The sequence below is a fragment of the Neovison vison genome, chromosome 1, assembly GCF_020171115.1.
Source record: "Neovison vison isolate M4711 chromosome 1, ASM_NN_V1, whole genome shotgun sequence".
Classification (NCBI taxonomy): domain Eukaryota; kingdom Metazoa; phylum Chordata; class Mammalia; order Carnivora; family Mustelidae; genus Neogale; species Neogale vison.
In genome coordinates, this window is record NC_058091.1 from 71,441,124 (window position 1) to 71,465,171 (window position 24,048).

The 24,048-nt window shown below is 37.3% G+C and overlaps 1 protein-coding gene across 2 annotated transcripts in view; it reads right to left on the bottom strand.

Annotated features, from left to right (window-relative positions):
- LAMA2 (laminin subunit alpha 2) overlaps positions 1–24,048 on the bottom strand; it is a 491,254-nt gene that overhangs the window by 42,884 nt on the left and 424,322 nt on the right. Inside the window, exons 48-54 of one of the 2 annotated variants that reach the window (XM_044249149.1) lie at positions 23,312–23,436; positions 17,759–17,921; positions 16,930–17,074; positions 9,612–9,750; positions 7,472–7,483; positions 4,552–4,672; positions 1,754–1,930 (exon numbers count right to left, since the gene is read on the bottom strand). In XM_044249149.1, coding sequence (XP_044105084.1) covers positions 1,754–1,930; positions 4,552–4,672; positions 7,472–7,483; positions 9,612–9,750; positions 16,930–17,074; positions 17,759–17,921; positions 23,312–23,436 — 882 coding nt within the window. The remainder of the gene's footprint in view (positions 1–1,753; positions 1,931–4,551; positions 4,673–7,471; positions 7,484–9,611; positions 9,751–16,929; positions 17,075–17,758; positions 17,922–23,311; positions 23,437–24,048) is intronic. The other variant, XM_044249160.1, reaches the window with a different exon arrangement.

The window sequence follows — 24,048 nt, forward strand, 5'->3', positions numbered from 1 at the left end:
AACCACTAACATGGATTTTATGTTTATCATTCCCTTGCTTTTTAAAAATTGTTTTTGAAAACTCACATATATATCTGTAAACAATATGTTGTTTAGTGTTACTTTTTAAGAAGATTTTAAGTAATCTCTACACCCAAAGTGGGGCTCAAACTTACAATCCTGAGATTAAGAGTCACGTGCTCTAGCAACTGAGCCGGCCAATAGCGCCTGTTTGGTGTTACTTGTATTAGAAGTCTGTAAAAATGGCATCATACAGTGTGTAGTACATTTTTCCCCTCATTTCTCTTCAATTTCTAATATCCATCCATGTTGTTATATTTGTTTTTTTGTTTTAAATCAGGAATGAGTATTAATTTTTGCCAATTTTTTTAGCAGCTATTGAGATATTTATATAGTTTTTAGATTTTCTGATAATGAAATACTCTTTATTTTGAGATAACCCAAGTTACTCGTGGTTATACACCTTTGAAATTTATTTTGTTTAGGCTTTATTTTTGGGAGGAGAAGAATAAGATTTATTATATAATACTTTGGATAACATGGCTTTGAACTGTGTGGACCCACTTATATGTGGATTTTTTTTTTAGATAAATACAGCATGGTATTGTATATGTATTTCTCTTTTTTATGATGTAATAACATTTTATTTTCTCGAGCTTACTTTTAGAGTACAGTGTACAACACAGTATATAATAGATATAACATAAAAAATATATGTTACTCTAGTGAGTATATTATGGGCAAGGCTTCCAGTGAATAGGAGGCTCTTTGTGGTTAAGTCACTAGGGAGTCAAGAGTTATATGTGGATTTTTGACCAAGTGAGGGGGTTGGTGTCCCTAATTCCCACATTGTTGAAGGGTCAACCATATTACTGACTACTCGGTTTTAAAGGATAAATGTGATTTTTAAAACACATAAAATCACAAACAACACAGCCTGGTTTATAAGGATGCATGCATATTTAAGTACATATTTGTAAAGCATTCCATTCTTTGGTAATGGCAGCCTAGATAATTTCTATAAACTCTTTCACTCAGAAAAACAAGATTGAATGGAATAACACATATACTTAAAAACATAAGATCAAAAATGCTGGAGGGATATCAAGGCAGTAAAGAGTTATGATGCCTTAGAGATTGCTTTTAACAGAACCAAATGGCTATGGGGTATGAAAATTGAAGTTCACACCTTACTCTATGGGCTTTCTCTTCAGGTCATGAGTGAACCTGAGCCTAGGCTACTGTCTCTGCTTGCGTGGGTTGGGCTCTATTTGCCTTCTCCTACCCCAAGTTCATTTTCTCTGTGTCCAGAGAGGCTGGAGTGGGTCAGACTTCAATAGACTGTATCACATCGGCTAGCAAAACTGAGAAATTGATCCTAGAAGGAATTCAAATTAGAATTTAAGGGACCTTTGCAGAATATCTACAGATACAGTAAGTAATTGGACCCTCAGACAAGAGAAGAGTATTATAATCTGAATTTATTTTAAGCTTTCTCTCCTTAAACATAGATACGCTAAGCCCATACGAAATATAGGTGCAAATACAAGTATCTGCACACCTAGAGCTGACCAATAAGGAAAATCCTCGTGGAGAGAACTGCCATAAAAAAGACGAGAGTGGAAATAAATGATGCAAATCTAAAAATACAAAGGCAATTTATACAACCTAAATGTCTCACCAGACTCCTTATAAAATAACTGTTTTATATAAGTACTAGGGAAAATGCAACATCAGCGAGGTCTGAGGGTACCTGTCCAGTTTGCCTTCGTTTCCTCCGAGGTTGTACTGGTGTCCCTCCGCTTCCCAAGAGAATGATCCCAGACTCATTCTTGGTGCTGAATGACAGGTTGATTTCTGTCCCTATGTCAATGGGCACAGGAGCCAGCTCTACGAAACCAGGCTTGGGGAAGCTGACTGTGTAAACATTCTGTGGGTAAAAGGGAAAAACAGAAGAAAAGATCAGAAATGAAAATTTAAGTTAATTTCTCTGTCTCACTTACCCTCCTCCAGGCATTCAGGGTCACCATGAAATAAATTGTTTGGGAAAGCATGAAACTCACAGTTACATGGAGAGCTTGGGAGCAACTGAAGACATACTTCCAGGTGTAACTGAACTTTCTGAGCAGATTGGGTTGAAATAAAAATTCTGGCCTCCTTTTTTTTTCTTTTAAGAGTTATTTGAGAGAGCGCAAGCAAGCAGGGGAAGGGCAGAGGGAGAGGGAGAGAATCCTCAAGCAGGCTTCCCACTGAGCACAGAGCCCAATGCAGGGCTCCATTCCAGAACCCTGAGATCATGACCTGGACGCTCAACCCACTAAGCCACCCAGTTGCCCCTGATCTCTGCTTTTATTTGAGCACTTTTGATTTAAAATACAAATGACTGTCACTGACAGACAACATTTTCTTTTGGTCTAAATCTATCTTTCTAAATCTCTATGGAAAACACTCTCATAATTCCTTGGATACCATCTATCAACTAATTGTTTATGGAGAGAAAGCCAAAATCACCCCATCTTGAAGCTGTGTAGAAGCATATAGCTTTTATCATTCATTCATTCATTCATTCATTCACCTGTTCATTACGCATGCATTCTTTCATTTATTTTTCATAACCTTGCCCTCTTACTCTCTCCTCCCCTCCATATTTAAACAGAATCCTGACAGGCACATTCTTTGGTAAATTCTTTCTTTCACTGCATATGTAGTAGCTATCTCTCTCAGAAAACAGATCCTCTCATCACATTTAATGGCAGGAGGACATTCCATTGCAGGAATGCGCTAGGATTCAGTTAAGCAAGCCCATGTTGCTGGTCATTTTGAGGGCTTCAAATGCTCATTTAAAAAGTCCTGGATTGGGGCACCTGGGTGGCTCAGTGGGTTAAAGCCTCTGCCTTCAGCTCAGGTCATGATCCCAGAGTCCTAGGATCGAGCCCCGCATCAGGCTCTCTGCTCAGCAGGGAGCCTGCTTCCTCCTCTCTCTCTGCCTGCCTCTCTGCCTACTTGTGATCTCTGTCTGTCAAATAAATAAACAAAATCTTTAAAAAAAAATAAATAAAAGTCCTGGATTTTGCTGGAGCAAAAGCAAGGCATCCTCTCACAGAGGACATTTCCCCCCACAGTCTTCCAGGCCCAGTTAAGTGACATAAGTACTGTAAAATGTATCATCTATTTTCTTTTCCAATTTTCAAATCATAGACTTTTGGGTAGTTCAGATAAAACTACTGTGCAGACTTTTCAATATTTATCCACATCATTTCTGCCTCATATTTCAGTTGTAAAATAATTCCTGGTGACTGAAAAGTGCCTTTACAGAATTATCATTTTCACACATACAGGCTATTCATTTTCTGGACAGTTTTCCATCCTCATGCATATATCTTTGGACACGGATAAAAGTTAGGCTTCAGAAGATTAAAAGTCTCGGTAAAACTTTCTTAAAGAAGCCGGTGTGGATCCTTAGTTTCAGTTCTGTATTTCCCTATTTCTTATCCCCAAGCTTCTCACAGCGGATCTCTATGGCTGATTCTAAATTGAAGATTCTAACTATGAAGACCCTGAATGTTCAGTTTCAGCCTTGACCCCTGATGTCTCAGGGATGGATTCACTTTTTCTTTCTCCTCATTCTCCCTTCATTTCCCTGCATTCTACAGCCATACCTTACAGTGATTCCAGTTGGGGAAAACACTAAAATGGATAGTTCTGTCAAATCAAGGTAATCTAAAATGTATAAACATGATATATTTAACATAAAAAAAAAACCCAAACTTTTAGGATGCCCATAAACTTCTTCCTAGTATTTCCTGACGACTGTTGGCTCTTACTTATGGACATTTTAAGAGAGTGGAGCTGGACGTGTGTTTCTCTCTGTTGTGAGTCAGACCCCAGTGAAGAGTCAGGGCAGAGGAATTAAATGGAACTCAGGAGCTGCTTCAGCAACAAAGAAAAGTTACTGAAGATACCTGACAGCAGGGAACTTTGCGGTCCTGTCAATGATGTTCTTTGTAGAGGGTTCCTAATCCATACCATTTTCAAAGAAAAGGAGGTTTGACTTTCAAACTTTCAAACTAGACAAGATGTTATGCACTAATGTTTATGGTGTAAATGGCTACTTGTTATTTGTGTAACGCGGATGTGGAATGTGGAAAAACTGGAAAAAAAATTGGAGGCCGCTAATAATGTTACATGTAAGCCACAAAGATAAGATCAATCTAAAAGAGATGACAGAAATGAGGAAAAAGGAAAAGTAGTATGGGAAATGAAGAGAGAACCAGAAGAGAGATTAAATTAAAAATGCATGCTATGGAGTATTACACATGTGGGGAATTGGTTCACAATATTGGGTCTTTATCACACCATTTCCTACATTTATGCGATTTTGGTAATTTATAGAAGTGCTTCAATCTTGCTTTGTTATTTAAGCATAGCTAGGACTAGGATCGGTAGGAATTTAAAATATATTAACAAGGGACTGCTCCCTGTAAGAGTCCCCAAACTAAGTAGATGAAATCAGAGACAAAAGTGTTAGGAAGCCATTAAAAACAAACCAACCTCTAGTGAACATCCTTTGGTAACACCAACGTAATCAGGGCTACTGAGTATATTATATGGAGTTCTTGAAATTTCAATATCCTTGAGGCAGCCAGAATATTTCTTCAAATTTACTTCTGGTCTGTTGAAAAGTTACATGAAAAAGAAAAGCAACTTTATGAGGGAAATGGCAGTATAGTGTTTGTGACTACGGGACAAAAGCCATATACAGCAAACGGCCACACGGTATACACACGTATTTCGACCCATGCACACGGGCACACACGTACCCAGCAAACTCGGCTTCTGTTATGTACTGGTTAGATTAAGTGCATGTTACCCCCATCCTGCAGAAAGAATCTTTATATAGTTCTTCCTGCTCTCTTTTAAATAATCTCAGCACAGAATTTAAATTCAAGGTACAGGAATTAACGGATTTCTTAAATGTTTCATATGCGTAATGAAAAGGTTTTTATTTTATTTTTTTTTTTGTTTTTTTTTTTTGTACCAAGGAGTAGACAATTGTATAGGCAGCATAATAAAACTACATACCAAAAAAAGTTAAAAAAAAAAAAAAAAACCTTGCTCAAAATTTAGGGGAAAAAATCTGGGCTCATTTATTTTAAGAAAATATTTTTGTCATTCAGACTTTTTTAGGGGGACAAGGGGCAGCTGCAGATTAAGATAATATTGTATTTCTCTTTAAAGCTTTTAACTAAAACAAAGCCTAGGAAACATCCTTTTGGATTACACCATGCAGAAAAATGCTTCAACGCTGGATTTACAGACTGACCCCAGAGTCCTTATTTTATAGAGGTGCAATAACAAAATGAAGCCACCAAAGGTACAGAACATATATTTTTCCCAATAAGATTAAAAATGGCTTTAATACCCAAATCACATTTGATTGTTTTCTTTTTATTCTTTAGTTCTTAGGAAAAGGCAAACACACTAGCACCCAGTAAGTGCTCAATAAACAGTAGCTAGCATAATGTCAGTGATGATAGTTCTTTGGCTAGTTGAGAGTAGTCCTGTCCAAGAGAACTTTCTGTGGAGATGGAAATATTCCCTTCTGCATTCTCCAAATTAGTAGCTACTAGTCACATGTGGTTATTGGCACTTGAAATGAAGCTTATGCCAATGAGAAGCTGAACACTGTTATTTAATTGTATTTAATTGAAACTGAACACTGTGGCTGATGGCTACCCTATTGAATAATAGTACAGGTCTATTGGGTTAAAAAATAATACTTTTTTTTTCTGTTAATAAGCATCTGTAAAACCCGTCCAACCAACATCAAGGTAATTATTTGGATAATGATTAATTCTCTCCTCATGGTCCCATGATGACAGGATTCCCTTTTTTGCCTCAATATAGAACACAGGGCAAGAGGAAAAACAGGTGAGAAAGGAACTCAAACCCTGGCAAGTGTAGCAGGTGATTTATGTCAAGCCAGGTATCTGTTCTGCTTCTTTTTTTCTCTGTCTCTGGAACTGCTTCATTTTCTTGGATCATTTCCCTTTATTCCCAAGGTCTTGTCCTTCTGCTCAGTCAGTTGGTTGTTATGAAGAAGATACCCAGCTGGAGGGTGAGTGAGGATCTTGCTTAGAGTCTTATTTATAAAGCGAAAGGATTGGGTGAATTTCATTCCAGGTGTTCATTCTCCTCTAGAGGATGAACGATTTATTGCCATTTTTTCCAGAGGTCTTATCAATAAAGTAAGTCACTTCTCAAAGTTCTGTACTCCACTGTTTCATGGACATACAAGGAACTGTTTCAAAACATGATGATTTAGCGGCTCGATGCTAGGAAAAGCACGGGGGATAAGCAATCACATATGGAGATCAGCCTCCTAATGGTAACCACAGGCCTCTGTTTCCTCTGTTTGCCTACAAAGCGACAGAGTGTCACTCCAGAGTTTTATATTCTTTTATATTTATATATACATTTATATTCTTCCACTGAAAGCCAGCCTTTGCCTTGGAGCCATCTCAGCAAACAGCAGGACTGGGCTCATTGCTAGGTGGTAATAGAACAACTTGGATTATTTTTTGGTATATACTTTCATTTCTGAATATTCTATGTTCTGGTATTAGAAGTCTGGCCTTTGCTTGAAAAGTTTCTTGGACAAGTTCAGCTGTATTAGCTCCTTTCCAGAAGGATGACATAGTTAGGCTCTAAAATACCAAAGCACCAGGCTCTAGCCAGAGTGTGCCATCCCTGCACATCTCTGGGGTTTGATCAGCCGCTTACCGAGGCCTGCCGTTCATAACTTTCATGCTAATGCTTAGCTGCAAACAGGAATTACAATGCTCCTGGGAAGCTGGGGAGCCTGTCCACAAATCTCTTCACCATTAAGGCAAATATTTGTTTTAGGTACAATAGTTCCAGAGGTTCCTTTTTATCTGATTTCATAGATCATTCTAAATAAACACAACGATAGATAAGCAGCTTTGCAAGTGATGCAAGGGCCCTGTAAACGTGTGCGCATTTGCAGGCTGGCAAAAAGCAGCAAGGCAGTGGTGAGCATTTGGGAGCACAGGCTGGTAGTTCAGCAGAAAGCATGGGGCTACAGAGATCGGGGTCCAGGATTCAACCCATCAGGATACTTTGTTCTGTTCCACGGAACTACGCTGTGCCCCTAAACCTGACCAGCTGCCCTTTGCGTGTGTGCTGCTGCGTATCGGCGCCAGGGGGCACTGTGCGCGGGTCACTGAGAAAAGCGGAGCGAAATCTGTCCTCATGGCTGTGGCTGGTGAAACAGCAGCATCTTTGTAAGTAAAGGACAGCATGAGGACTCTCAGAATGCATTACTTGCTCATGAAATGTACTAGGAATGAAGCTATACAGGTGTTGCTCTTCTTCTCCACTGCTTTTATCTAAGAAGCCACATTTACCCAACCCATGCACTTGAGGAAGGCATGCATAATTTAAATTTTACCTTGCTTTCATACTAGGTCAAAGGGGAGAGAAAAACAAAACAAAACAAAACACGATTTAATCATAATTGCATTTTTGTTTAGTAAAACAATAAATTTTAATCACAAGTCTTTTTAAAAAATATCTCACAGGGATCTTAAAAGGGAATGTAACAAAATCAACAGAACAGAAGATAGACATAGGCCCTTGATCATAGTGAAATGAGAATCCAATGACCATTATCCATACTATTCTCTTGGGAAAATTTTCATTTTGAAAAACACTAATTTTAATTTTTGTTTTGAAAAACACTAATTTTAATCTAGTTTATGAATGAGAAAATGCACACGTTGCTATGCCGTAGTATTCTTGAGTAGCTGATGAGCATTGCCTCTCAAGGAGCTTAAACGTAATAGATGTAAAAATAATTTTCTGTTTACCTCATCTTTTGAACTTCACCATATTAAGATCCTGTTTGTGGGCAAAATAATAGCAAACTATGAATGCGTGGCTCTTTGCTTAATCACAGATATATGTGTAAAGACTCTATTGGAATAATGTGCCATGCCATAGAAATATTATAAAATGCTGAACTGTGCAAGTAAAAACATCTTAGTGACAGACTCATTAGCTAAGTAGTCTGAAAACCAATACATAAACCCACCTCCACGTAGTCAACATACACACCTTTATAGATAATTCCTAAATATCACCTTATGGTAATTAAAACCAAGTCATCACTAGAATACATAAAGCAATACCTTGATAGCTTTATTTTGGCTATATTTAATTCACTTATAGGGAATTTACTTAATGATCTTGCAAAATAGATCTTAGACTTAAGGAACTGTTGGATCCCTCCGATGGGCACAGAATAAATGTTCAACAAACACTTGTTGACTGAATACATAGATTTTTGAGCAATCACTATGTCACTATTCAAATATATTTGCTCTGCAATGATTTTTCCGACCAGACACTTTAAGTTTACATTCCTAGTACGTTATAGTGTGGATGAATGTAGAATCAGTTTATCTACCTCATGAAGCTTATTAATGTAAACCTGGAAAGACTGGTAATTAGTTGCCTGGTCTATGAGTTTAGGGACAGGGAGAAGAGTAAAACTGTTTGTATGCTAGCTGTCATAAAATGAAGTTAAAATTCCTCTGCTCATTTGGAAAATAGGAGAACCACCAAGTATGCTAGCTGTCATAAAATGAGGTTAAAATTCCTCCACTCATTTGGAAGATAGGAAAACTGACTACCCTACTTCTCAATTATTATGACATGCCCTTCAATTGTGGTGTGTCTTTTTAGAGTAGAAACACCGAGATAGGACTTTTATAACCCCTAAAAACAAACTAACTAAACTAAACAAAAACTTAAAACATGGTAGTCTGCATTTGCAGCAAACTCTTACTCAAATCAATTCATTCCATTCTAGTTAAATTCAATTAACATTTATTGAGCATCAAGTGCTTTATAACTTTTATTTCTTATGAGATGTTTTACAACAAGCTGTAAATTAATTAAATACCATATGAAACATTTTCTGAGATTTTTTAGTTACTTACATTTATTTTTTGAATTAAACTATGAGTTAATTTTATCTCCCCATCCTGCTATCTATAAAACATATGTGAAATTAAAAAAAAAAATGTTGGCATGGGTGCGAGAATACCTAATATAGCCTTAGCATTAGGCATATGGGAAAGCTCCAACATACCATTAGCATGCTAATGCTTAGCAATAAAATAGGTTATACCCACAGTATCCTGGAACACTGACTGATTTTTAGAACACTAAGTAGTGTCAGTGCGCCATTACCTCCAGCGACTGTGCAAGGAGAACGACAATTACAAGATGCACATTCAACTCTAGTTTCCACCTTTAATTACTTTTATAATTCTTTTCATCAGGTGACTATGAGGGAAACAGTGATTTCCATCCATCTCTTCAACAAAGAGATCAAATTAATCCTTGGGATTCTAAATCCTGGTGTTGTTCTAACATGTAACATGAATTTTTTTTTTTTTAATTAAGCCTTTCTGCAACTAAAGGTTATGTGACATTCCTGCTGTAATTAAACTTCAGAACTCTAGTGAGCAGAGTGGCCATTTAATTAAAACTTAATCCTGAGCTCTAAATATACACTAAATTACCTCAAGTTTCTCAGTGTTGGCAGACCACCAAAATATATTTTGTCATCTGCTTTCAAGTCAAGACCAAAGTTGTTTCCAGAAGATGAAGTTGCTATGTTCTCCTCCTGGTTAGAATCTATATCTACAATTGATATGTTGGCTGTAAAGGAAAGAAAATGCTTACTTGAGAAAGACCAACCACATCTGTATAATCACTGTTACTTCAAGATAAATTTATTTTCATTCTCAAATTGACATGGATGTTTTCAAGCATCTGTACTATACACATCTGTTTAATAGCTGCAGAAACAATGACATTGATAAAATAAATTATTAAACCAGCCACAAAAAGGGCATAAAAATAACAGTCAGGCAAAGGAAAGAAGAGAGGCATTTCCTTGTTTAAACTGTTTTGTTCAGAAAGCAGAAAGGAACCCCTTATCTCATTGATTTTCTCCCCTTCATTTTTAAGAGTCAGGCTAGACTCTTTCTGAACTATGTGCTTTCTCAGCATAATATTTGCTTAGGCCCAGCCTTTAACTGCTTTATATATTTTGGACCCTGGATGAATATTGAGGCATCAGTTCATTAACATGACAGATTTGGTCTCTAAATCTTTGCCTGGTATTGAATCTGAATTAGCAAGGGTCTGAAAATGGCTATTTGAACCAGTGGATTATGAGGGTATTTCTAAATGTTTATTCTTTGGAACACTAGATTCCTGGATGTTCCTGGTTCAAATAAATATGACAAACATTGGGTTAGGCAAAATTAAATATGTATTTTAATTTTAAGACTACCCAGATCTTTCAACATACCAATATTCAATGTAATGCTCCAACAGGGGGATATAGAGCAATAAGTATTTCCCAAATTTATTTGACCATGGAGCATTATTTTTCCCCTTAATTAACACATCATCTTTTAGAATAGTGTTCTTTGAAAGACAAAGAAAAATATCAAACTCTAAAATTCCACTGTAATCTGTAGAAAGTATCTTCAATAAAATCAAACATAATTATCTTATTAATAAATGATCAAAATAAAATACCAAACCAATGAATACCTCAAATCCTCAAAGTAGAGCTTTGTAAAAACAAACAACAAAAAAAGTTGTTAAATAATTGTCCAATTAAAAAATACTTAGCAAGTCAAGATTTAAAATTTAATTATTTTAATATATATATTAATTTTATTTGCACATGTGTTTTTGATCAGACCAGTGGCTCAAATTTAAAAAAAATTATAAAACCATTTTTAAGACTTTTTCAACATACTCCTTTTTATCCAGATCAGCAAAGAAGTTTTCATATGGAGCTGTTGAGTGGGACATGAAAATAGCCTCTTTCTACAGATCTGGTGCATATTTTAATGGTGTCTGTGAAAATGAGATTCTGCTCTCTATCACAGGCAAGCCAGTGACTGGAGGTAGTTCTCCCCCTTATCCCTGAGTGAATATATGCATTTTTAGAAACGATTCTAAGAAAAACTGATTAAAGAGCAGAAAATACCTTGAATTGAAACTCACTGGCCCAAGTGTTAGCTCCAGCAGAGAGACACAGGATGGCATATTTTTACTGAGTTAAAGGAAGGACTTTACTCTCTCCTTCGAGAGCAACGAAGTGGGTTCTGCTGTGAAATGCTAACAGTTGCTCTTATTTCCTGCCCTATTTCTTCCCCTTACAGAATAGCTGTTCACATAAGATTTCAGAGTTGATGAGCTCAGACATCATTTATGGGTAAGCAGGGAAATAAGGATTTTATTAAATACTAGACAAAGAGTAGGGTCTTAGCAAGTATTTTGTAATCAATGCTGAGTTGTTGTAAGTGAATTGTTACTTTGGTAATTCCTTTTTTTTCTCTCAGCTCAGTGAAAATCGAATGATCATTCTCCATCTTGTGTCCATATTGGCGCACTTGAGAGATATGGCGCACCCCACGTGGTGGCCGTGGATCTACTAAACTGACTCTTTGGGAAGGTGCCCAATGTCCCCGATGGAATGTTTCTGAATTACCAGGGACAGTGCTTCTATAACGCCCCTAAGAACAACTCATATAAAACAACTAACCTGGGCACTAAAAAGAAGGAAGGGTCGCATGGCTGGAGGCTTATTTGAATTCCTATCCTACTGCTCCAAGCAACTAATCTTGCTCAAATCTGCAGGGACCCCCCCACATCCAAACCCAGTGGAGTCTTTTGGTCTTTATCTTTTTCCCTGTCTATGCAGTATTTGATATTGTTCACAATTCCTTCCTTCAGGAAATGTCCTCTTTTGGCTTCCATAATGCCAGGCTCTCTGGCTTCTTGTACCTTTCCAGCCTCATTCTCAATTTCCTTCTCTGTGACTAATTTCCTTGAACACTTCTAAAGTGTTCTATTCCCTAATGTGTCTTCATTTGGCCACTTGTCGGGTTTTAGCCATTCAGGTAACCTCTAGTTTATATCTACTTACTATATGTTGTCAATTCAGAAATATATATGCCTGGACCTGACTTTTGCTTAGAAACCCACATTCCACAGATGAGGCAGCATCATCTGTATACCTTCTCAGTACTTCAAACTAAACATACTCCAAGTCAAAATGATTATTTTTCTACTCCTGAATCTATATGATTTATTTGGTGACAATATGACGCCCACCCAGACTCCTACATTAGAGACTCATCCTGCCTGTGCCCTCACCATTCCACATTTAATCAGTCAACAGCCCTAATTTCATCTCCTAACACTGATATCTACCCTATTTTTAAAAGGTTTTACCGAACTGTGATTGACATAGTATAAGTTGCTTATGTTTAAAGTATATAATTTAATGAATTTTTAGATATGTCTACATCCATGAGACCAGTACATAGTCAAAATACTAAACCTATGCATCATCCCAAAAGTCTTCCAATGCCTCTTTGTCATCCCTCCTTCCTGTGTCTTCCTACATAACCTCATCCTCTGTAGCCTCTATCTGCTCTCTGTGACTCTTGGTTCATTTATGTGTTCTATATATTTGACATAAATGTATTCCTTTACATATGCCTTCTTTGGCTAAGATTTTTTTTTGCTAGTCATCCATTTTGTGTGCATATTAAGAGCTCATTAATTTTTATTGCTAAATAATATTTCATTCTGACAACATACAATCTATCTACTAACCTGTTAATTGATGTTTTAGTTACTTCTTTGTTTTTTTGAATGTCATGAATAAAGATGCTGTGGACATCCTGGTACAAATCTTTGTATGGATATATGCTTCATGTGTCTTGGGTGAATGCTTACAAGTGGAATGGCTGGTTCATACATACATTTAACCTATTAAGAAACTGCTAACCTATTTTCCACTGTGGCTATACATTTTCCATCCTCATCAGCAGAGTGTAAGAATTCCATTTGCTCCATATACTTGCCAGCCCTGGGTATGTTCAGTCTTTTTAACTGTTGGCATTTTAGTAACTGTATGGTGGTATCACCTTGTGGATTTATTTTGCATTTCCCTAGTGTCAAAGCCCATTATAACTCTTATTTCAAGCCATCATTCATCTCCTGCTTGGACTATTCTTGAACCTAACTGGTCAATCTGCCTTTGCTTTGATCTTCTGAAAATTTAGCTTCCTCATTTCTCCTTTTTCTGATTATTTCTTTACAGCCTCCTTTGTGGGATCTACCTTTACTATACCCTTTCAATACTGCTGTTTGCTGCAGGGCTTTGGATCACCTCACTCTAGAAATGACTCTTCTCATCCCTATTCAGCTTTAACTACTAATGGCATGATGATTCTGAACTGTCTATCTCTCCTACAGCTCTGCTAAACCTCAGGTACACACAACTGATCGCCTGCCAATTACATAGCTTGCCTACGCTGCTAAAGATATTAAGGGTGCTTTTCTACAATATGTCCAAAATAGAACTCAGAATCTTTTCCAGAATACATATTTTGTTTTTTTTTTATTTTCAATACCATGTGATTACACTAAACTATTTTTGTTATTTAAGGAAAGGAAAGGAATTATTCTTGACATTCCCATTTAAAACATTTGTCCTCCACACTGAATATATCACAAAGCTCCTTGATTGTAAAATGCTTAATATCTTTCCATTCTACTCTTTACTTTCCATTCTCATGGTTTCCTTCTCCTCACTCTTCACTTGGTTTACTACAGACTGCAGTAGCACTTGAAATTGTCATAAATCTACCCTCCAAGGTTTTCTAAGGAAACTTTACTAAAGCACAAATCTGATCTTGTCACATCCTTGATTAAAACTCTTAGTAGTTCCCTACAGGTTTCAGGATAAAGTTGAAACTTATTAGCTTAGTTCACAAGACCCCTTATGAACTGGCCTCTATTATCTCTAGCCTCATCCAATAATTCTTTTGACAACATTCATCCTGTTAGGCTATGGATTTACTTGTAACTATAGAGGCCAGGGGCAGGCTACCCCAAGATGGACCACTTTGACATGAAGATTAATTTGAGTTAAAAAGCAATCAAAACCTTTTGCAATGACATGGATGGAGCTAGAGAGGATTATGCTTAAGCTAAATGAGTCTGTCAGAGAAAGACAAATACCATATAATTTCACTCACATGTGGAATTCAAGAAACGAATGAACATGGCAGGGAGGGGGAAAGACACAAACCAAGAAATAGACTCTTAACTATACAGAACAATCTGAAGGTTACTAGAGGGGAAGTGGTGGGGGGATGGGTTAAATAAGTGATGGTATTAAGGAGGACACTTGCTGTGATGAGCCCTGGGGTATTGATGTAAGTGATGAATCACTAAGTTCTACACCTGAAACTAATAAATATAAATAACTGTATGTTAACTAGCTGGAATTTAAACAAAACCTTGTAAGGAAAAAAAAAAGCCATCAAAATCCAGTATTGGGTACTGGAACCTAGATGTCCACCACCAACAGATAAAGAAGATGTTTTATACACACACACACACACACACACACACACACACACACACACACACTGGAATACTATGCAGCCATCAAAAGAAATAAAATCTTGCCATTTGCGACGATGTGGATGAACTAGAGGGTATTATGCTGAGTGAAATAAGTCAATCAGAGAAAGACAATTATCATATGATCTCCCTGATATGAGGAAGTTGAGAGGCAATGTTGGGGGTGTTGGGGGGTAGGAAGGAATAAATGAAACAAGATGGGATCGGGAGGGAGACAAACCATAAGAGACTCTTAATCTCACGAAACAAACTGAGGGTTGCCGGGGGTTGGGGGGTAGGGAGAGGGTAGTTGGGTTATGGACATTGTGGAGGGTATGTGCTATGGTGAGTGATGTGAAGAGTGTAAACCTGGCGATTCACAGATCTGTACCCCTGGGGCTAATAATATGTTATATGTTAATAAAAAAATTAAAAAGTTATAAAACAAACAAACAAACAAACGAAAACCAGTATTGGGGAAGAGCCCTTTACCTTCCCAGCCAATGTCTAAAAAGAATTTAGGTAGAGGACCTGCCCTAGGCAGAGCAATATCATCACAGATAACTACAGGATACTGTGAACAATGGTAGACTGGGAAAAACAGCAAGGCCTGTTTGACCAAAGCCCCTTTATCCATTGAATGGCTCAACCAACATTTATTTACCAATCATTTATCCTCTTTTGTTGTTTTTATCTTCCTACAAATTGCATTCTTCCCTTTGAAGTCCCAGACCCCTACCCTCTTCTTAGTTCAGAATGACCTACATATCTCATTTTGCCTGACTGTCTGTTGAATTTCTGTGTGTGTGTGTGTGTGTGTGTGTGTGTGTATTCCCTGCCTGCACAAAATTTAATTTGATTTTGTTCTGTTCATCTATCTCATGTCAATTTGATTCTGAATCAGGCTAGAAGGACCCAGAAAGGGATGGGAAATTCTCACTCCTCAGCATGAATTAAAGCATTTCCCAAAATGTGTTCAGCAGAATGCTGGTCTTGCAGGAATGGAGAGATTTTGGAGATTGTAAAGTTTGGGAAATGTTTGGTCAAATGGAGTTAAACATTCTTCTTAACTATTCTGCGGAGCATCTCCCAGGCAAACATGCCTGTGTCTCCCTTACGTGGCAACAATGTATAAGGCAGAACTCAGCTTTTATAAGCGCTAACTGGTTTTTGTTAAAATGGGAAGAGTTTCTCCAAGCCTCCACGTTCCAAGGAAGATCAACTGGAAAATGACGGATGATGTTCTCTGAGGCCTCTTGGCTTTCACACAACTTTCAGCCCCTTGAAATGTCCAAACGTGCTGTCCATCCAGTGAAGCCCTCAACTCTTGCTTGTGCCTCAGGGCCCTTCCTCAGGGAGCTGACCTCTGGGTGTGACTTCAACATCTGTGTCCTGAGATTCCTAGCCTACTGTACCCATTCTGACATAGCCATTTGCTTTCTATCCTCTCACCATTGAGTTACGTACTGATCTATCTCCCTTGTAGATGACACGTTCCTTGAAGGGAATGACTTGTCACAGACCTCACTCAGGTTTGGTGCAATAGTAGGTGGGTGTTTACTGGCTAATTGTTAAATGCAGAAAGTGACCGGTGGTGCAATGTTAAACTGAAATTCTCATGAGATGTCACACTGGTCTGGTCAAAACTAATTAGGTTTTATTTTATAAACAGAAGGATCAAATTTCATTTGCAGATACTGGTAATGGTACAGTGTACAGAATTAGGAGAATTATACTGAAATAACAGTAGCAGCACACGAAGACCTAACAGATTTGGATTTCTGCCTTGGTTATGAGAGCTGACATAGATACATTTTTGACCTCATGTAAGTTAGAGCCTATGTTTCCTTTTCTCTAACACCAGAACAAAATACCTGCTTATATCAGCAAATGAAGTAATGCTTGTGAGTATATTTTAATGAGTTCCTGGACTGTAAAAATGTTACATTATTATTATCCAATTCCTTACTTGCACACATAAAAAAGTTTGGCATTTTTAAAAAGCAAAGACCTAGTTGCTGCGTTACCACCCCTACAAATTCGACGAGTGGGCCATTCTAAAGGCAACATCTTGGTAAAACAAGATGGAAAGCAAAGCACACAACCTTTTCAAACCTAGTACAGGATATAATTTTACAAGTTGTAGGACAGTTTTATGCTTTCAAATTAAGCTCTCAGTTTCTAAAGAAAATGACAGAGAACCATTCGGCTCTTCAATCAGTCATGTGTAACCCAAGTCACCTATAATCTAAGCTAAAGAAATGACGGGATCCATTTTTCGCAGAATTCGTGAGTACCTAAATTACAGACAAGGTCCTCCTCATGATTAGGTACACAGAGTTTGGATAGCATGATTAAGGTTCACAGTGCACTATTCCTATAGAAACTCACCTTGTTTCTGAATTCTTGACAGAGTGAAGGATTTCCACTTCCCATCATTATGGTTTTGCTTGCTGACAACGGAAGCCATTCCTGAGCCCAGATCATAGCTGACTTTTACATGCCCATCAGTGAGCTCCACACTCATGAAATCTTTCTATTAATAAAGTAAAAATATACCAGTGATTCAATACACAGAAAAATATGGGTATCCACTTTTTGTGTGTGTGGTTTATAGCAGGGCCTTATGGCTAAGTTACTGAATATGCTGATCCATAAATGACATCCATTTTGAAAACAGAATTGGTGTTACTACTTTGTGAATGTTTGTGGGTATGACATTATAGTGCAAATTGTCACAACCACATTACTAGGATATATCCTTATACAACAGGAGAATAAAGGAGGTTCCTTTAAAAACATATTAAGTCAACTAAAAGGTACATTCTCTGGAAGAATTTACTAAGAAATATTAACCTGGAAAAAACAATGAGGACATTTAGAACCATCTTTCAACTTAAGTCTTTAGAAGAAGACTAAGGGAGTAGTTTTGCCGCTGCATGATTCCATACTGAAGGAAACTCTACTGGGTGCTTCTCTTAAAGGATTATATGGGGAGCTGCACTGAAAATAAATAATTAAATTGCATCTGTAATTGAATTTACCAATGAAAATATGTTACGTATTTTCATTGTATCACCTACTCTTGGCTATAACACAGCATCCTAGAATCCTCTTAATAATAATTGAAAATTTAACAATAACTGATAATTGTACTAGAATCCTATGGAAAAGAGGCAAACAATTTTAGTTATGGAAGATCAGTCACGCATGTCTTTACCAGATCTCGTGTGGCAAGGTACATAAGGAGAGCACTTGAAGAAAATGTCCTGAACTTGAACATGACAGTTGAGATGTTGGGGTACCAGCGAATGGGGCGGCTGACCAATGCGTACCCTTCTCCATCAAACTGAATAGTCCCTTCACTATCTTCAACCTGAGGACTGAAGAGAGACATTTCACATGAACCAATTTCTGCTTTATCCGTCAATATTAAACACATCAAATTATCTTCTGAGATTTGATTGTGAGCTGTTAGAGGACAGGAGCTATCCCAAATAGATCTTAAATCTTTCCATTTCTCTCCATCTCCACTGCCATCATTCTAGACCAAGTAGCAATCATCTCTTACCTGGATTTATTTGATGTTCAATAACTAAGTCACTGATGTTTTAAATGCTTTATATTCTACTAAAATACTTGATGGGTATTTACACTGGTATTTAAGTATGCCTTCGTGGTGTGAAGTGGCGGGGTTTTGGACGGACTGAGACTGTCTTATTACAGTTCGCATATACATAACATAATGAGGGGGGCTTGGGTGCAATGAGTGAAGGTGGTCAAAAGATACAAACTTCGAGTTATAGGGATAAAAAAAAAAAAAACCCAAGTGGAATAAAGATCCCTATCCCCTGATTACTTGCTGTTCAATAGATTTTTCTGGGACAAATTAGATTAAGACAATAAAGGATGCCTTTATCTGTTTCAGTGGTTATCTATTGTTCTTTAATAGATTGGAAGCTCTATAAGACCCACTAGAGATTATGGGCCAGGCTCTATGTCGGGCACAAACTCAGCACAAGGGGGGCACATGGCTCATAATAGATTATGGTTATATAGAATGAAGGAGATTTTAGCATAGTAGATTGCCTCACAGAGACTGTATGAAAGTGTTGGTTGAATAAGAACTATCTAAGAAAAATCTTGTAAAAATAACATTTAAGAACATTTCTTTTTCAAATGCAGTTACCTATGATCTATCAATCAATCCACACAATGACGTTATTACAGAATAAGTCTCAAATTGTGGAGCGTTTTTAAAACTTTAAAAATCTGCATGTTAGCATATATTTGAATCTCTGAAATTGGAGTGTTATGTTAACTTAAGGGTAGAGAGGAGATATGGAGAAATATTATAACAATGTCTTTGTAAGATAACAAGAGCCTAGAATATCATTTGCGTGATATCTTTGCTAAATGAGAAAAATGATAGCGTATGAACATTAACAGGTTCATGAAGGAAAAACTGTTCCACATCTTAGACAAGTGGGCTTTCTCTCTGTTCCTGGATCAGAGAGAAATAAAACTGAAGACAAAAAAAGAAGGGAAGAGTCTTATTTTACATCACGCATGGTCAGATCTTTGTAATTTTAAGTTATATATAATTTGGAATAAGATCAGATGATGTCAGAATTTTTTTCTAACATAAACGTAAAAAATGCTTTTCAATATTCCTGCAAAGTGCCAACTGAAAGTTTGAGGAACTAAATCAGGCTATTAACTGTATAACTGGTAGTGAGTAAAGTGACTATGATTTGGCCTTTCTTCATTATTATGATAAATCCATTAATTTCTGGGTCACTTCATTAGAGAGAAGATAATGTTGTGTAGAGTCTACTAAGGAGAAATTCTCAAATACTAAGGTTTTGCATTATATGCTGTCACACTATCATTGACAGCCCTGAAGATGGTTGTGGAAGTCACTGTTGAGAGTTTTCTGGATGCTTTGGACCCAATGCACTAATACTTATAATTTATTTTAATTTTTATTTTTTTAAAGATTTTAATTATTTGAGAGAGAGAGAGAGAGAGAGAGAGAGAGAGAGAATGAGAGGGAAGAGTGCCAGAGGGAGAAGTAGATTCCCTGCTGAGCAGGAGCCTGATAAGGACTTGATCGTGGGACTCCAAGATCATGACCTGAGCCAAAGGAATTGCTTAACCAATTGAGCCACCCAGGCACCCCTGTTATTTATAATTTAAACAAACAAACCAACAAACACAAAATCTCACCACACAATTGTTTTGGTATAAGAATTCTGGGATGTTTATAACTTGATGTCTTTATGTCCTTAATCTGTTAATTCCTTCAACATGAATAAAAGAATAGCCAAGTAGATGGCAGGTACCCTGAGGTCTGATGTGGAATCTCACTGAGACCCTGCTGCAAGCTACCTAGCCTTTTGGGTGTCACCTTGAGATAAAAGAGATCCATGAATGATTTCTATGGTCTATTCCTACTTCAGCATTTTATAAGATTCTCCTTTTCAAGCAAAAGGCAAATTTTCAGGGAAGGGTTTTGTGCTGGGACCAGCTAAATACACAGGTGTTAGATCAGTCTACTTCCCTTAACTCATTGGCCAAACCCAAGTACATCTGGATTTAACTTGGTGACTTCGAGATATGGAAAAAAAAATTACTCCTTCCAGGTGTAGTTTATAATATCTCAACTTCTAACATTATATTAGAATGTTCTTATTCATGTTTGAATACATTTACCAATATACATTTATAATTTTTATAATTAACATTTGCCAAACTTTCCTTTTGTTTTTTTTTTTTGAAACTTGATGTCTGGTCAAGTTATTAAGGATTCATTATGTTATTTGGAACAGCCACACTCTTCCACATGTAACTTGTTAACTACAGAGCTAGATGTATATTGGGGTTTATGTAGTACATTTCATCATTGTTTCAATGTTGAGCTAAATACATTAAACTTGCAACAATTTTTTTTCTATTTTAATTTTAATGTGATTTTTAGAAGTTTAAGAAAAAACAAGATATACTTCTTTTTTTATTGTCCTGGCAGATAACTCTTTTTAAAGCATAACAACAATTCTTTCCTTTATTCTGATTGCTGAATAAATGCAAATTTCTAAAATGGACAGTCTAAGATCTACATGTTCTTAGTCTATGTCTTACAATCTTCTTTTTTACATCCCCCACATATAATCATTTCTGCTCTAAAACTGGAACGATGGGTCTTTATGTTAAAATGTGCTATGTGTTCTCTTGAACACCACCTAACAAACACCAGGAGTTCTATAAAAATTATTCCTACACATATATACCAAGACTTATGGGAAAGCAGTGTTGGTGCTGGTCACTCAAAACTTATACAACTTTATAATCAGAGCACTCACAGAAACAATCATAGTCTTGATCAAAATAGCAGCATAATTCAAAAAGATATGCTATAAAATTTAAATTGGAGAATTTTTTCAGTAAATATAGAACTTTACCTTCAAAGGAATAGGTGAAGGTAACTTGATAGCAAGGAGCTTAAGGAAGGGTTGACAGTGCTGAATGACAGAGGTGGTAAAATGCACAATGTCTGGGGGAGAACAGAACAATGAACTTCTAAAACAAGGTACTTGGCCAAACCAAGGGCAAGTTCATGGGTAAAGAGGCAGTGTGTGCAGGCTTGAGCTTGGTATACTCAGTTGTGTCAGTAGACTTTACATTCAGGTGCCTTTGTTCAGTGGTGCAAAACCTTTACACACTGCAAAGAACTATATAGACCTGACTTCCATACCTACTGACATCATTCTCCCCTTCGCCAATCCTGCCCGAGTGAACTCACCTCTATGAAGCAGAACAGATTTTACTTGTCCCTTCCTAAAATACTCTGGCTTTCCAGCCTTCTTACCTTTGCTCTCACTGGTCCCTGGGACTAGAATGCCCTTCACCTTCTATCTGCTAGCCCCTCCTTTGGAGTCTTACTCCATGGCATCGTCCACCTCAAAAGCTACCTCCTACATGAAGCGGATCTAACCCTATGTGAATAATCATAGTATACTGAGAGTGCCTTTTTTTTCCCCTAAGATTTTATTTATTTAGTTGACAGAGAGAGACACAATGAAAGAGAGAATATAAGCAGGTGGAGTGGGAGAGGGAGAAGCAGGCTTCTCACTGAGCAAGGAGCCCTATGTGGGGCTCAATCCCAGGACGCTGGGATCATGACCTGAGCAGAAGGCAGATGCTTAACCACTAAGCCACCCAGGTGCCCTTGAGAGTGTCTTTTTTAAAGGGATTTTTGATTATTCCTTGTATTTTAACTATTTTAGGGTTTGTTTTTTCTTCTCTGTAAATTACTTGATTGCTAGCCCTGGACTGTATTTATCTCTGTATCAGGAAGTTCTAGGTGTGAATCTCTGACACCTGAAAAATATCCTACAAATGTGTGTATGTATGTGTGTATGCACACATATATGCTATTATAATTATATTAATTCATATAATACTCTAGATACTAAGGTACAAGATCTTTGCAGAATTTATAATTAGCCTGTGATAGTCCTAACACATTATATGCACTGCTGAGTGGACATTTAAATCCTTAGATGTTTTGTTCATGATAGGTTTTTGAAAATCCTTTTTATGAATTTACCAAATAAATATTGAGGGAAAAGTTGGCATTAATTTCTGAGTAGGGGGATATTAATGTGAAGGAATCTCATTGTCCTTGTTGTATTGAAAACATTTTATAGAAAACATTCCATATTAGATTTTGTTGAAGATTATTCACCAAACTTCTCTAAACTATGAATGGGTTAGGCTTTTAAACTGTCCTCAATGCTGCATTGACAAGTCCATGATGACAGAAATAAAGTGTTGGAAGTTAAACTGGAAGTAAAGTGTTCTCTGCTACCTTGATGGGGAATCTGGGGCCCTAGCAATGTGCATGTGCTCTTTAAATTGGATATAAAAAATATGACCCACGTAGCATCTAATGATTTGGAGTTGCTAGGTGTGTCTATTAAGCATCCAGATATTTAATTTAAATTTTAGAGTTCTAATAGGCTTGGTTGATTAGCTGGCCTCAAGTTTTTTATGCTGAGAAACCCTTCCTTCTAGCTAATTGTTTTATATCCTCTCTTCAGGTTGGTCTGCTTGTTAAGTATTTTAGATTCCTAAACTCTAACCTGTATGTAGTAATTGATGATGTGTTAGGGCCCTTTCTCCTGGCCTATCTTGGTCCCTTCTTATCCTTCTCCACTTAAGCAGGATCTTCGAGTCCAGTGGGTTTACCCCTGAAACGCTGCCAAGACCCTATGTGGCATTTGGAAAATTCCGTCAGAGATAAAACTTGCCCTAGGCTTCTATATTTTTTAATAAACATAAATGGAGTGAATCCAGGCTCCGTGACACCTGAAGGTTAATCAGTTCAAGGAAAACTCTCTTTGAGAAAAAAAGAAATTATGATGACAGCAGAGCTACAGCCATGAAAAACCTCCTGGTTCTGGACATGGAGGGAAATTGGGATAGAAAGAGAGTGTAGTTTCAACTGATTGAGTAGAAAATACCTTTCCTTGTAGATCTTACAGAAACACTGAAACTACTGCCAGGGTACCTCCCAGGGCCTTGGAAATTTCCTGTACAAATGCGTGAAAGGATATGACCTTTTTATCAGCTTCATGGTAAATCACCCCCGAGACATAGTCCCATCCTTTCCACTCCATACCATCCGCACGATAATAGAATATTGCACAACAAAATTAAAGATTTTGTGAGGCACAGGCCAGACCTTAGGGGAGTTCTCATTTCAGCTCACCTGACAGTACATCCTTTGCAGTCACCTTCCTTTTCTCGGAAATTCCACAAGCCTATAGGTTTGCTGTCGAAGTATGTTTCTCCCATACAGCCCGTGAACGTAATCACGCGTACGGCGTCTGCCTTCTGCAGAGAGAAACGTGAAATTTGTTAGAATTTACAATTTCACAAGGAGTCTTAGAGCATCCAGGAGAGTTACTAGCCGTGAAATCTGGGGTAGTTATTGTCTACTCTTTGTGATATTCGTGGTTTGCATCTATTCATCTTTTAACTATATTCTATCCTCACAGACCCTGGTTATTTATGTGCTACCCCTGGTAACACCATTTGTAAATAAACACTTCCTAGCTTCTGACTTGAGGTGAGCTGTTTATCCACTCCGAGGTTCTATCTTCTTGTCTTGGGGTTGGATTATTAGTATTAAATTGGGTTATTTATTTATGGAACCACAGCCGGTGCCTAGACATTTAATTAATGCTAGTCTTCATGTACGATTAAGGAGACATCTCTTCAAAGATCTTGAGAAGGCACACATATTGACTACACAGAGGGAAAAAAGCTTATATGTAGACAATTTAAGGATAGTGCTGTCCCCAATTTTTCATTTCCTCCTATACCCAAGCAGGTTTCTAATGCAGGAGAATGAAGGGAAACAGTGAATTTGTAAGAGAAGGGACCATATTGTGATTGTCTGCGGATACACAGCACAGAGCCTATTAGGGCTCAATAAATATTTGT